This window comes from Danio rerio, chromosome 9 (assembly GCF_049306965.1).
Source record: "Danio rerio strain Tuebingen ecotype United States chromosome 9, GRCz12tu, whole genome shotgun sequence".
NCBI lineage: Eukaryota > Metazoa > Chordata > Actinopteri > Cypriniformes > Danionidae > Danio > Danio rerio.
Window position 1 is genome coordinate 41,190,824 of NC_133184.1, and position 16,466 is coordinate 41,207,289.

General features: G+C 34.9%; 1 protein-coding gene across 21 annotated transcripts in view; it reads right to left on the reverse strand.

The window, feature by feature from the left end:
* erbb4b (erb-b2 receptor tyrosine kinase 4b) overlaps positions 1–16,466 on the reverse strand; it is a 656,299-nt gene that overhangs the window by 185,353 nt on the left and 454,480 nt on the right. For all 21 annotated transcript variants that reach the window (XR_012385565.1, XR_012385564.1, XR_012385563.1 and 18 more), the window contains 2 exons: positions 11,494–11,625; positions 5,692–5,757 (listed from right to left, as the gene is read on the reverse strand). Coding sequence is in view for 16 of the 21 variants with exons in the window: in XM_073912987.1 (XP_073769088.1) it covers positions 5,692–5,757; positions 11,494–11,625 (198 nt within the window). In the remaining 5 variants the exon portion in view is untranslated. The remainder of the gene's footprint in view (positions 1–5,691; positions 5,758–11,493; positions 11,626–16,466) is intronic.

Genomic DNA, 16,466 nt, shown 5'->3' on the forward strand with positions numbered 1-16,466 from the left:
GGATGTGTAAAGGCAGTGAAAGCCCGGACAGCAGATGAAATCTCTCACTAGTTATTCAGCAACCCTCTGCACTTCGTCATCATAAATTAATATTCGCTGCTTTAGTCCAAGATCTACATTAGCAGGATGATAAAAATGAAACCAGGGTGGACATTTTAGCAAGACAATGATCCAAAACACAGCCAAGGAAGCTCTCAAATGCTTTCAGAGAAGGTAAATCAAGCTGCAGAATGGCCCAACCAATCACCGGACTCTAATTAAAAACAAAACAAAAAAAAACAAAAACAAATTAAATATCATATTTGATAGACGAGACCCACAGAACCATCAAGATTTTTACACTCTGTTGAAGTTTGTAAAGAAATCACATCTGAGCAAATCATGTGACTTCATTCTTTATATGAGAGCCGTCTTTAAGCTGCCATCAATAAAAAGCCTTTTATATAAAGTGTTCATTACGTTTCAGTAGTTCAGTACTTTCTCTATGTGTAATTTCATTGTTATCACATGGCATAACTAATTCTTCAAATTGTTTTGTTTTGTTTTATTTGTATGTTTGCATTGTTTGGGTTTTACCAAATTCTGGTTCAATTTCATGTTAACAGCTCCTTTAGAAATATCATTCCCAGAACAAAACATGACTTGTTCAATACTTATTTTCCCCACTGTATAGCGATACAATATAATCACACAATAGCAATGCTCTCCCACATATTTTGCTATTAGATTTTAGAAGGTGGCTTTGACTAGAAATGCTGGAAAGGTTTCTTTGGTCATTCAACAATACTACAGCTTGAACCACTGCAGTAAACACCACCTTATAACCTTTAACCCACAGTCTCAGCTGTGTTCCTGAGCATGTTCTTGACAGTCTATATAGTGTGAACCTCCTGACATTTCATGACAGGTGCAAACTCACACGAGCTGGAAATAGGACATGTGTTCTGAATTGTTCATCAAAATGTTACTTCACTGAGAAAAAAACAAAAAAAAAAAACGCTTTTCTTACTTTATTTTTATTACATTTTAAGATTATTTTGCCTACTCCATTGGCAGATAATTCAATTGACAAATTATTTTGCATGTTTTAAGGAAAAAAAATCATTGAATTTTAGCATATTATTTCTAAAAACAAACCAATATGTTTTGCTTGTCTAGAAAATGCGTCCTGGTTTAAAAAATGTTAAGAAATTTTTACTAGAAGCAAGACAAAATCTAAGAAAGAATGCGTTTTTTTATTGTTCAGCCCTGAACCTATTGTGAATGCTGCAACCTATATAAGTAAGATTATGTTCTGTAAGAATACAGGTAACTGACTTTTCACAGATTCCGAACTTCAGATCTATGTCATTATACACTCTCAGAAATAAAGTTATGTAAGCTGTCACTGGGGTGGTACCTTTTCAAAAGGCACACATAAAGGGTCCATATTGGTACCTCAAAAGTATACATTAGTACCTTAAACTTTTTAAGAGGAACATTTGTGTACTTCTTAGGTACTAATATACCCTTGAGGTATTAATACCTTTGTACATTTTGTACCATCCCAGTGACAGCTCACTTAGCTGTACTTCTGAGAATGTAAGCAAAAATAATCTTGAACTTTAAACTGTTATGAACACAATAATGATCATTTGCAGAGGCTGTAGATTAAAAGTAACAAAGTTGTAAAACATTTCAATTGCATAAACATCATCATTTTGCTGCCTAAACCCTCAGTGTATCATCAAGAGCCACTAGTAATAATCTGGTTTTGTCTGTATATGTTTTTTGTACTACTTAAGTTTTACCAGCCATTGACTTTAATGAATGACAGCTAAAACAGACATAAAGGGATATGTAACACTTTGCAAAAAGATAGTATTAGCTAGTTAATGCATATTACTAACATAAATAACAATATATATATATATATATATATATATATATATATATATATATATATATATATATATATATATATATATATATATATATATTGAGCCAAAAACTGAGCTTTTTGAAAAAGCTGAAGAGGTCGTTTTCATTTTAAAATGCTGCTATTCCATGTCAGTGTGAATGGGGGGAAATGGAGACATTTGAAAACGGAGGAGTGGCTGCTGATTGGGGATTTTTCCTCAATATAAAGTGGCCTAAACAAAGTTCAGTCTTGCATCCTCTCCTTGTAAGTTTCGACTGCAAGTTTGATATGAAAAACAAACTCCCATCATCTTCTCTGTATGCATATTTATAACAAGACTGACCCAATAAAATAACTGCTTCCTTTTATTTTCATTAAAAATATGAAACATACCCTCTCTTTTGGCCATTAAAAAAATATATTGTACAATAAGTTTATATAAAATAGGAAATAAAGACAAGCAATCAGTCAAATGTGCAGTTACGTTGTTTTTATTATTAATATATTAACTTATCTTGTGCTCAGCCAAAACACATTACCTGAGAACAAGTAGTAGATTCAAAAGAAAAACAAAAGTCAGGGAATATGTTGTTAGATAAAGACAAGATAAATTAAATATCACATTTAACAAATATTGCTAGATTAGATCCAGCGATAGATCCTTAATGAACAGGCTAACGTGTACAACTCTCATCGCTGCAGTGCATGCCAGAGTGTGTGGTCATGTGATGTGCGTTTTCAGCGGTATAGTGTGAACGGAGAGTTGTTCAGAAACGCTGGGTGAAATGCTAGTGTGGACGTAGATGGTTTTCATTCATTTGAAAACTAAAACGTATTAGTGTAAGTGGGGCCTTAGATGGCCTGAGTACATTTCATTAAATGTTCAATTCAAAACAATATTAAAGAGTACATTGTAAATATTAACAAATTCTCGCCTAAATTCCCTAAAATAATGACTGGAAACTACAGGATAAAAAAAAGAAAATCTGATTCTTAGCTCTATATAAATTGATTATGAATACACAAGGAGCGGGTGATGTGCATACCATTCTGTGGAAATTGTCTCCAGAAATGATCTGGCTCAGAATCCATGCGAGCTTATTAGCTTTCCGTCTCCTTTAGCTCATGCTAATGACATAAGAGTACCGCAACGCAAACTAACTGCCAAGAGAGGATTTTCTCCAATATGAAAATTTCAAAAAATCGTTTCCTTTTTTTTACACTGGAGTGTTTTGTCCTTCAAAATATGCCCTTATGGCTGCATTAGCGAGATTATCTAGACGAGGTAATGACATGTTTTTGAGCAGCCTGACTTAGCATTTGACTGCATTATGAAAGCATGTCAGGGGAAATCACAGCTCCGACGTGTTGTGATCGAGCTTGTTGAGAAGCAGTCTAAAGAAGGGAGGTGGAGGATTTGGCTACGTGGGAGAGTTTTGAGGGACCTGAAGTAATTAATCCTGGCAGTTTTAAGTGCAAGCTGGTTTCCACAGCTACATGTGAGAGGAGAGGGAGAGTCAGGCTTCCTGTCTCCCTCTTCAATTATCCTCCACAGGGAGAAAAGTAGCGAGCCTTGGCCTGCTGGAGGTGCCTGTGGAGAAAGCTGGAGACTCTCACAGAGTGGAACGACTCTTCACCTCACTGTCTCTGCAGAGTCCGGATATTATATTCATGAATAAAAGTCTCTTCTAAGAGATTTTTTTTTTTATTCTTACCGCTTGATAAGGTATGCTCTGTAAAGCAATATGACTTTAAAATATAATAAAAGCAACAGAGGCTGTTCTAGAGACTTTTCCTTAAAGGTCCCATGAAAGTAAAATAAAGTTTTTTAGATGTAAGTATCAGTATTTGGCAACACTCAAGAATAATAGTCCCTTAATTAATGTTAGTTAATGTATTTACTAACATTAAGTATGAATTTATTCATCTGAGTTTGACATATACTAATCCATTATTATAGCAAACTACTGTTATTTAAATTACTAACATTAACAAACATGAATAAATACTGTAATAAATGTATTACTAAGTTTGTTCGTGTTAGTAAGTACACTCACCGACCACTTTATTAGGTACACCTGTTCAACTGCTCAGACAGTTACATGGCAGCAGTTCTGTGGGCGCAAATGCCTTGTTGATGCCAGAGGTCAGAGGAGAATGGCCAGACTACTTCAAGCTGATAGAAGGGCAACAGTAACTCAAATAACTCCTTGTTACAACTGAGGTATGCAGAAGGGCATCTCTGAACACACAACACGCCGAACCTTACAGCACATGGGCTACAGTACCAGAAGACCACACCGGGTGCCACTCCTGTTGGCTAAGAATAGAAAACCGGGGCTACAATTTACACAGGCTCACCAACACTGGACAATATAAGATTGGAAAAACATTGTGTCAGAATTTGGCGTCAACAACATAAAGGCATGAAACCATCCTGCTTTGTATCAACAGTTCACATTGCTGGTGGTGGTGTAATGGTGTGGGAGCTATTTTCTTGACACACTTTGGGCCTCAGACTGGTTTCTTGAACATGACAATGAGTTCACTGTACTCAAGTGACCTCCACAGTCACCAGACTGTATCCAATAGAGCACCTTTGGCATGTGGTGGAACAGGAGATTCACATCATGGATGCGCAGCCAACAAATCTGCAGCAACTGTGTGATGCCATCATGTCAATATGAACCAAAATCTTCAAGGAATATTTCCAGTACCTTGTTGAATCTATGCCACGGAGGATTAAGGCAGTTCTGAAGGCAAAAGTGGGTCCAACCCAGTACTAGTAAGGTGTACCTAATAAAGTGAACAGTGAGTGTACATTGCTTAATATTAACTAATGGACCGATATTTTAAAGTATGTAAGCTAGTGTGCTCCAAAACAGTGACAAAATTAGCTTTTAGAAAAATTACAACTAATAAAAACACTTAAAGCTTGCAGTCTGTCACTCTGTCACTGCCTTAATATAGAAACTATGAAGGAGCTACCACCCTCTTTTTATGTATCAGTTGAGATTACGTCAAACATCAAATGAAGAAAAAAATGCACATTTCAAAGCACTTAAATCTTTTCTGGCCTTGAACTGCTTATTGCTCAAGTGTCTTTTTAACTATATTTGAAAACACTGTTTTTATTCAGAAATGATTTCTGTCTGCACTAGTTTCCAACATTTTCCAACATCAAAAAATGCTAAAATCCTCATACTGCACAGACAAGTACACTAAAGCATTGCAAATGACCAAACTTCATACAGTTTTTGCACTGCTTTAACAGAATGACAATTCTCAAAAAGTTTATCATACTCAAGCTGCTTGTTTTTAAAGTTATGTAAGTTTATATCATGTTTACAGTTTTTTGGTTCAGAAAAGAGAAGACACTGGTGAACATTTATAAAGAAGTGCTTGATTGAAGTGCAGTGCTTATCTTCAGCAACTCTAAAGAATTGGCATACGCACATACCTTGGATATCTACATGTACAATTGTTCACATAACTAATGTTCAAAGCACTTGGCACATTGCTAACCCCTAAGCCAATGACTAAAAATCCTTGATCATCAAACAGATTGTGACATCATATTAATACATAGCTTAAAAGCCTGATCTGTAAACTAAAGCTCTGCAGATTGAAGCCCTGTGAGGAATAACTGCCAAACACACAATGTTTTGTGTAAGTGACAATCTGTCAGGCGACCAAAGGTTGAGAAAACCTTTTGCACACTGACATGCTGGCATTTACTGGCCATTTCAGACAGAGTGAATTGTTTGAATAACAAAGTTTCTGAAACTCACAGCTTTGACACTGGTCTTCCTTAGGCCCCCAGCAGCGTCCATTACATGCTCTGTGACACCTCTGACCTGTAACCAGAAAAGAGAACACATTTCATTATTGCTAGTTACAGAACATGGCTTTACATTTGGCATCTCTAGTGTTTACCACATAAATTGTGTTTGCAAAAGCCTTTAAGTGACATCCCAAATGTTCTTCTTAAATTAGTATTTTTGTAGCCTCCTATGTTTATGTTCAGTTATTTCACTTTAAAGGCAAAAAATAAAATAAATAACAATAGTAATAAAAAAAAATAACTGTTTATTGCCATACAAGTGAAATGAGCCTAAAAAAGGATGTCCAGATGACAATGACAAATGACAATTTTAGACAAATTAAAATTTAAGACACTTTGAGGTTTTTACTTCTGAACTCTTTAGATATGATAATGAACAATGCATGTTCAACAAGTTTAATAAAAATACCATCATTATGCTTCGTTTACATTTTGTAGGTAGCTACAATCATACATGCTGTATCCAAAATCTCCACATATATCCCCTCATTAACTATTCTCTACATAAGTCCACTTAAAGGAGTGGATGAAAATGAGGGAGTGAATTTGAGCACTTAGCACACCAGAAGGTAAGCCATTTTGTTTGCTAATTGATAAATCCCCTGGACAGTTAGATTTTAATCTTCATGGTCAGACCGTATGATAGTTATTTAACACATAGCAGAGCTGTCTATTAGTAATCAAATAAAGTACTTTGATCTCTGTCATGTTACAAAGGTACTTGAACTAAACTGTATTTCATTTTGAAACTTGCACTGATATGATTCCGATGAGGACACCATCTTGTGGTCAGATAGGAAAATGAATTTGTCTTGCAAACTCTCACCGTGAATTATGGGTATTTTGTAGCTGTTAAGAGTAAATTGTTTGTGCACTCGCTATTGTGGGATTGATTAAGTGCACTTCAGATCTTCCACTATGATTTTTGACTCAAATAGAAATGGTTGCACTCTTGAATAGTGCACCACATAAAGGTATACTGTAGGTGTTCATGTCAGCCACAGAGTTGACATGTACACATATTTGAAGATCTTTGGGATATTAAAAGAAATTGGGATTGCCTCAGAAAGTGAACCACTATAACTGATTAACAATAATTTTTGATCTACTCAATCTATTTATGTTTATGTATTATTCATGCCATCTGTTTATATTATTTAAGCTAAAAGAATGGTTAACATCTTTACAACAATGTAAACATTAAGTGCAGTATTATTCATTCAAGTTGGTCAGGTTTTTATTTCTCGTTAGTGTACAGATTGGCTTACATTTTATGTTTGTGGCTCTGTATATACTGTACATGTTTGTTGTATTGTTTTTATTTGTTGAATTTTTATCCATTTTTATTTTTTATTATTACTAGTATTATTATGTTATGTTAAGTCCTGACCAGGGATGAGGGCTTCAAATTAGCTTCATCCTATGTACGCGGCATCCGTTGTCTTTGTATAACAGTGACTACATTTACATGGACATCAGTGGACTTTATTACCTTCCCTGCTATCCTACCTTTAGACAGTGAATTTGCTGGGTGATGGCGCTACAGATGTGCAGTCATGGTTATACGTGTAAAACACAGCCGCTAGCAATGTTAAAGTGTGGAATGATGGTCAAGCGCCCCCTAACTTTAGAGCATAGTGATTGGATATTTACTCGCGAATAGGAGTTTCCTCATCTCAGCTTATGAATTTACAGGCACACACAGTCAATTCGGGGAAATATAAAACGCACATAAACTATTTAAACACAAATTTGAGAAAACCGCAATTCACAAGCGCATATTGAGCCGTGGAGGTCGTACCGTACGGTACAATATTATATTGAAAACCGTGGCATTCCTAATATATATACACAGCCATAGAGGTTACATCTATATTTGTTAAAAGCATTTTTGGGATTGGCTCAAAAAAAGAGCCCCTATAAAACTATTCAAAAAATATCTTTAATATATAGTCCATTACAGACAGTATGATGGCTCAGTGGTTAGCACTGTCGCCTCACAGCAAGAAGGTTGCTGGTTTGAGTCTCAGCTGGGCCAGTTCGCATTTCTGTGTGGAGTTTGCATGTTCTCCCCGTGTTAGCGTGAGTTTTCTCCGGGTGCACCAGTTTCCCCGAAGTCATGCGCTATAGTTAAATTGAATAAACAAAATGGTCCAGTGTTTAAGTGCATGTGTATGGGTGTTTCCCAATACTGGGTTACAGCTGAAACAGCTGTGTAAAACATATGCTGGAATCCTTGGCGGTTCATTCCGCTGTGGCGACCTCTGAAATTGAGACTAAGCCGAAGAAAAATGAATGAATACAGACTATTTCAATGTTGACGCATGAAAATGTCCTGTTTATAGTCAATCTATTTCATAACTGTTAAAAAAGGCAATCCAATGATAACTTATAACTATTATTAAATTATTTATTAATATTTCAAGCTTTTCGAATGCCCAGAGGCTATCAAAATTTAAAAATGTATAACAGGAATTATGTTATCGTTTACATCCCTTTAAATGGTCTATTTGTGTTATGCATTGTTCATATTCTTTCGTAACGGTTTATGGCAGTAATTGTAATCCAGATCATTCTACTTAAGTACAGGCCTCTTTTCATCTGCACTGACCCTGCTCTGATGAAGTGGGAAGGAGTCATCACTGACTGACAGAACAATGTTCTCGTGGACTCTCCGGAGCTCTGCCCCAATCCTGCCGGCCCCAGAGGAGATGGCCCGCATGGCTCTGCTAGACTCATCTGCGCTTGCTGTTCTGCCACCCAAGCTTAATTGACTGTTGGGTAATTGCAGTGTGAGCATGGCTGACTGATGGAGTGTTGTCCTCTGTCCCTGTTCCACTTCAGTTAAGAGTAATTACACCAGTGGCTTACTCTCTTCAACTACATGGGCCAGGCACTTTTGACTATCTCCCATTTTAAACGTCACCTTTTTTTCTCCCCTACACACTCTCTCGCTTCCACTTTTCTGTTCAAGTACTTGATCATTCACTGTAACTTTTGTGAAATATGGAAAGAACAGGCGGTCCATTGCCTTTCTAAGAGCTGGGCTTAAATTAATTTCTGTCTTCATTTATTCAGCATAATACAAAATGGGATGTCTCCTAGAGTAGAGCCCTAAAGAGGACACAAGAGCAACATAAACGTGCACTTTATAATCCATGTCTTCTGAAGTCATATACCGTATGGTAATTTCGACTTTATATTGGCATATACAGATGCTCACAAGCTACTTTTTGAACTTTAAATGTAACAAAACCTTTCTGTCATTACAATTACATATACAGTTGAAGTTAGAATTATTAGCTGCATAAAAAAAAAAAAAAAAAAAAAACTATATTTTTTCCCCAATTTCTTTTTAACGGAGATCAATTTTTTCAACACATTTCTAAACATTTCTAATAAGTAAAAAAAAAATAAATATATATATATATATATATATATATATGGAGGGATGAGTACATATGGGGGGGTGAGTAATGTCGCAGACAAAAGTGAAGAGGGTTGGGAAGTCGTGAAAGAAAGTGAAGAGTGAGGTGGGGGTACTTGAAAGAAAGGGGGATCAGTAAAATGAGGTGCCGGATCAGATTTTAGAGGTGCCAGAACAATTCCAGCACAATTTAAACCCTGCATAGGCTATTTTATATACAAATCTAATAATCAGGTGCACATGGCTCCCGAATAGCATAAGAGAGAAATAGTGGATTTGTTTTTTGTTTTTTTATTTCAACAGTTTTTTTTTATTTTACTTTACCTTAACCCAATGAAAATATACAATTTAAAACAGAGTCATGACTAATAAAATTATTGTAACATTTTTAATTGTTTTGTTTGACATACATACATATTTCATGTTTCAAAAATGACTGTGTAAGTAAATAATGACAGAGATGCTTATGGTCTCTTTTTTTTTAAATTATTCACACTGACCATCAGTATCATTCAGCGTTCCTCATTACCAGTCACACTGCTGCTTCTAACCTAATCTGAAGGTTACACACATTGGAAAAAAAGTAATTGATAAACATTGACTAGAAGGGCAGGATTGCATTTTAATTGGTGAAAGCAGCATTGCTTATTCCCTGCTGCTTCAATTGAGGAGCTAATGTAAATAACCTCACTAAATAACTAAATCAAATCAATGAAGACAATCCCTCCCCCAAAATACTAAGGGATTATAGTGGATTACATTTCAATATTGATGATCTGGGCAGCGGCTAGAAAAATAGATCAAGAACATGGATTGAATGACAGGATATGATATGAGCTTGGACATACTCTCCAAATTAAAACTATAAAAACAAATAAATCTTTAGGGATTAGCTATAAAAAAATAATCACATCACTTCAATATGCTGTGTTTTTTTTTTAACAGAACAAAATATTTTAGTGGTGGTTTCCTATACATTTTTGTTTTATTCAGCATTGTATGAAAGAAACATTGCTAATAAAATCTGTGGGATCCTTCTCCAAGCTCTTTTAAATGTTCAAATAATCATATAAAAGAAATGTATCATGGTTTCCACAAAAATAAAATAAAATAAAATAAAATAAAATAAAATAAAATAAAATAAAATAAAATAAAATAAAATTTAATAAAATTAAATAAAATTAAATAAAATTAAACAATATAAAATAGAAAAGAATAGAATAGAATAGAATAGAATAAAATAATGAATGAATAAATGAAGGCACGAACGAAGAAACAAATGAAGGAATGAATGAAGAAACGAATGAAGAAACAGATGAAGGAACAAACGAAGGAACAAAGGAATGAAGAAACGATCAAACAAAGGTATGAAGGAATGAAGAAACAAACAAACGAAAGAGCGAAGGATTGAAGGAACAAACAAATGAACAACGGACGAACGGACGGACGGACAGACGAACAAACAAACAAATGAATGAACGAACAAACAAACGAACGAACAAACAAACAAACAAACAAACAACTGAAACAATTGAACAAACAAAAAAATAAATAACAAGTATTATGTTTAATAATATGCTTATTAAATAACGTAAACTTTAATGATTCAGAATAATCATCATGTTTAAATTGTAATCCATATTTTTGGTCAAATAAAGTTCCATTTTGCAAGCATAAATAAATTACTGATAAATTAAAACATTTTTAAAATCTTTCTTACCCCAAACCATTAAACAATAGTGTATGACCATATATTTTTTTTACCATAGATATATACAGTAGATATCGCATATGGACCCTGAGCATCTGTCAATAGCACCGCCACATTTGTACAGTGCTCCCATGGCAAATGTCATTCAACCGAACTTGTCAAGACTAAAGCCAATGTGAAGATGTTGGACTTTTGCGCAGCGAACAGGTGTAGTAACAAACAAGCAAAGAAAACAAAGTATAAAGGCAGAACATTTTATAAGTAAGATTTCGCTTTTTTACATTTTTGTATGTTACGAACTTTTGTGCTAAACAAGTAACATTATAGAGGATTATACAGTCACTTTCTGCATTGACCATTAATCAAAGTAGCACCAACTCGCGTATATTTATCAACGATATATGTGTATATGTGTATATATCTTTGGCTCTGGATGGCCAGTCCTCCACTGCACCTTGATCCCACATTCATTTCAAAGGAGCGCTACCCTGTACTAAAATGGCGGCTTTATTGATGCATTCCTTGCAATAGACAACAATAGCGTAGGCAACATCTAATGTAAACATTTATGACTATTTTACCATTTATTGCTCTGACTGGTCAGTACTCACAGGAGCTGCTGCTGTTGGATGGCACAACCAGGTGATCAGGGCGAGCATTCTTCACTATGTCCTGCCAGTGGATGGTATCAGCATGACACAGGAATTTGTTCTGGTCCACATACACCCCTCCATTCAGGATTTCTGTTAAAACATAGACAGCAACAATAAAACACAATTGACTAGTTAATGGCTTATGTCAGCGCACACCTGTGAGAGTAGCACTGCAGTGAAGGTGACCTCATCACTATCTTACCTTACAGTGAAAGAGCAAGGTGAGGCTCTCCTGAGAATAAAGATAATGTATAAAATAATTTGATTTCCTCACACAATGACTCTTTTTGACCCTCTAGAGTCAGTACTGGCCTACTTCCGCTGGAAGAGAACTATACAGACTTGCTGGGACAGATAAGACTGGTGATTGAAAAGGACAGTTCACTCAAAAATGAATATATTTTTATAATAATTTCAAACAATGCACTAGTAATTACAAAATAAGTCTTTAGGATGGATAAATCCTTGTTGAAGCTTAAATTTATCTTATTATGAAAAAATTCTTTAATGCTTGATGCTCTAGAGTAGTGTTTCTCAACCACATTCCTGGGGGACCACCAACACTTCTAGTCTGTTACACCCATTCCAGGTCTCTCAGTCTCTGCTAATGAGCTGATGATCTGAATCTGGTGCGTTTTATTAAGGGGACATGGAAAACTTGTAGAGCTGTTAGTCCTCCATGAACGTGGTTGAGAAACACTGCTCTATGGTGTGTATTATTTGCAATAAAATGCAGTTATTTATTTCTTTTATTTGACAAAATGAAGTAGATTTATTATTATAATGACATGTTATATAATACAATTTGTGCCCACTGCGTTTTTTCTTGCAAAAAAAAAACAAAAAAAAAAGATTTTTGGATTGAAATTAGATTATTTGCTTTATTTTAGATTTTTAGTGAAGGAGAGTCATTTTTGAACTTCAGGACAAACAAAATATAGACCATTTTGAAGGAGGTAAACAATAACAGTGGTCCTAATTCCTATTTTATGTTTTTAATTACCATAGCTCCCAAGAATCCAAAAAGGTACACGTACTGATAAATAATTTTATGGCTGCTGTTTTAACATTAAGATATGCTTAAACTGCCTCTTGTTGCAGTTATAAAATAGTTTGGCAATATGCAGGAAATGTTTATGGGCCAGTGACATTGCCACTTTGAAATGGTCTATAGACTTCTAAGACCACACAAGGGGTAAACAGACATTTCTCTCAATCAAAGTGATAACAGTGGTGCTCTTCACTCCGATACACTCACAGTTTTGCTATTAGCTGCATGCAGCAAATAAGTTCTCTAAACATGGTGCACTACATATTTTTTATGGCATAAAATAGCTTGTTTTAGAACCAGACAAAAGTTCAGTCTCTAGAGAAATACAATGAAATGAATGTGTCACTTTAAATCTAATTGAAAAAACTTAGAAAAAATATTTAAAGATAATAATGAGTGCTTAGTTCAACTGAGTCTGGTTTCTCTCAAGATTTTATCTTTCACTTTCAACAATTGGTTAAGTTTGTTCCTCGCCACTGGCTTGCTTTGTATGGGACTTGTGGAGCTGCACATCAATGGATTTGCTCTTCAGTTTTTGGCATTTCAGCAGTGAAATGTAATTCACACTGAACTGAACTAAACTAAACTTCTCTGAAAACTGGACTGACACTGTTTCAATTTACTAGAACTTCTATGTTAAGCTGCTTTGACAATCTACGTTGTAAAAGTGATATAGAAATAAAGATAAATTGAATTGAATCACAAAGCTACTCTATGATATGCATATTTAAAAACGTTTTTGGAATTTATGGTAACATCAATAATGGTTAACATACATATTTTCATTGCACAACCTATTATTTATGATAAACCAAAAACAAACAAACAGGTCATTTAAAAATATTTTTCACACTATTTTGAAAATAATTTATATTTTTACAGTAGATATTTTTTTAAATATGTCCTAAAATTGCACTATGAAGCTTATGCTTAATCATAGCAATTTTGTAAATATATCTATAAATACACAACAAACCTTATACTACATTACATGATACATTTAATGATAATGATTTGATTATAATTATAAATGCATTTATAATAGTGCTATTAATATGTATTAGTGATGCATTTCAGTTTTCAAAATACATGTTCATATCACATTATACACTAATTTATAAGTACTAATTACTCAGTCATGACTGCATCCATAAAGGTTCAATCTGCATTGTTAAAACGTTACAGACTCCTTAGAAAGTTCACACAGATTTTGTTATGTCAAATGATTGAATGATTAAACTTATTGTGGGTCATAATACAGTTACTAATATTTATAAATGCACACTGATGTCTTTAAATGGGACCTATTCTGCCCCTTTTTACGAGTTGTAAAATAAGTCTCTGATGTCCCTAGAGTGTGTATGTGTGTATGTAACTCTTTGAAACTGCCCCTTTTAGGCTTTGATCCTAAATGTGCTGTTTTGGTGACTGTTGCTTTACATTCAAATGAGATTGTGCTCCAAGCCTACTTTTCAAAAGAACGTGGATCTACAAATGCCTATGTGTCAGCATAATGGCATATTCAAAAACAATACTATCGTCCTTTGCCACTGAGGAAGAGATCGTCACTAATGGGCGAAGCTTTCCCTCTCTGATAGCATGTACAAATGAAGAATGTCAAGCAAAGTCTTTTTGCAAACTGTTTTTATGAAGTGTGATCAAAAAATATATAAAATTAATACATTTTGTCAGCGCAATAGCCTAGCGGTTAGAACACTGACATATGGTGCAGTAGGACTTCAGGGCGTGCAAGTTTGAATCCCGAATCGTGGACATTTCCCGTCCCTGCCCTAAAATATATAACCTAAAGTGCTCTATTTTTACTAAAGCTCTATTTTTGCGAAGATTAAAGGGTCATTTGATTATTATTAGTTTTATACCACCTGTGTTCTGTAGTACAAACACTTCGTCATGTTACGATAGTGCTGTAAATATGATAATTTTGCTAATATTTGATTGAAATAGTCTCATTTAATAGATTTTCCTCGTATGCATATCAAGTGTTATTAAGTGGTACATGTTAAAGTGAATGTGAATACAGTATATACATACTTCCCCCCTTCTTTGTTGTAGTTTTACAAAACAAACAGAAAGATATTAAGAACAATTGCCAGTCACTATCTGTTAAACTTTTGGTTAAGCCGCAATTGATTGGAACACATTAATAATTAATATGACTATTATTAAATTGTAATATTTTAATAGCAATTTAAACTACCCATTCAATATGTAAAACAAGAAACAAAAAGAAGCTTTGACTGCATGTACTCTGGGGGAAGGTGTCTGAGTGCATCAATTACATCAGATTTCCACTTCTTTCTTGTGCTTGAATGTTAAAATGGCCCTCCTATGAATTGCCAGTCACTGATGTGGCCCCCCACCAACTTAAGTTTGAGACCCCTGCTTTAAGCAATAAATATTATTAAAACTATTAGAAAATGGTAGCGATGACTGTCATTAAAGTAAAATTCAATGTTTGGTGGGTCTTTTAATAAATTTGATAAATAATTATAAACAGTTATAATTTGTTATATGCAAGAGCTTCATAGAAAAGAAACATTTTTAATGAGATATATTAACTTAATCAAATAGCAGTACTAGTGATATTTAATAGATATTTAATTCCATCTCTAATACACTGTAAATGTATTTCAAAATCCGTTCACACTTTATTTTGATGGTCCATTTGTTGACTTTAAGTTACATCGCATCTACATGCCAACTAATTCTCATTAGATTATTACTAGACTATTAGGTTGGGGTTAGGTTTAGTATAAGTTGACATGTACTTGCAAAGTTTCTTATTGTTAGTTAAATGTCTGTTGCAGGAGCAGTGTCAAAAGATATTAAGCAGACAGTCATACTCAAATGGACCAAAAATAAAGTGTTCCCTTTTATGATATAAACTAATAAGTCAGAGACAGATGTACTACAATGCAATGCTGAAAAAACAGAACTTACATTTTCGGTCAAACTTTCCCTTTTACAAAGAGGCCACACAAATGTCCCTCTCATTGTTATTAATAACCCTGTTTTTGTTTTGATTCTCTTTTCATTGCATTTCCCCTCATTTCCCTCAGCTCCTCTGAGAGATGTCTACTCCCACCAGACGCAAACACAGAGAAGGAAATGATTACATTCCCCGACAGTGTCAGAATCAGGATCCGTCCTGGATTTGGGGCTCTGACATTCTGGACAGCCATGCTAACAGGTTTGTAATTTCATATTTCATCTGCAGAGAGACGCCTCTCAATCCCTCGTCCTAATATGCATCATACTGTCCCACACGGATCAGCGGATTTGGAAAGAAATCAATCTGTTGTTCCCTCCCAGTGCGTTCACATGCGAGACGTCTCTGTTTTGAGCATGCCGGACCACAATGAACATTATGATCTTAACGTGTCTGGAGTAATCCTCACTTGCGTGAAAAAAAAAAAAAAAAAAAAAAAAACTGGAGAGCTTATAACAGATTTGCATTATTTACTGCAGTGGATTTCTCTTCATGGCTACGGGAGATTAGCCGTGTGGCGGTTGAACAGATGAGACATATTCATAACCACGGGCCATCTGAAACTGATAATAGCCTAACAAAAGCTTGATTAAACAGTACTCTATGGATGATCGGAGACCGTGTTATTGTGTATTTCCCCTATCTCTGCAGGGCATTGAAAAAAACCTGTCGCTCAATGGATAAATTAATTTGAGCTTTCTGACATGCTGGGAGGGCTAGCATCAGAAAAAACAAATAAAGCAATGGTAGAACTCAGCAGGAGTCTCAGACGGCCAGACTGTCGCTCTCTCTCTCTACAGACGATTGCTCTCCAGCTTCACTGAACCTTAGCATGTACATCAGAACACCTGAGGGAGGAGAGGCCACAAC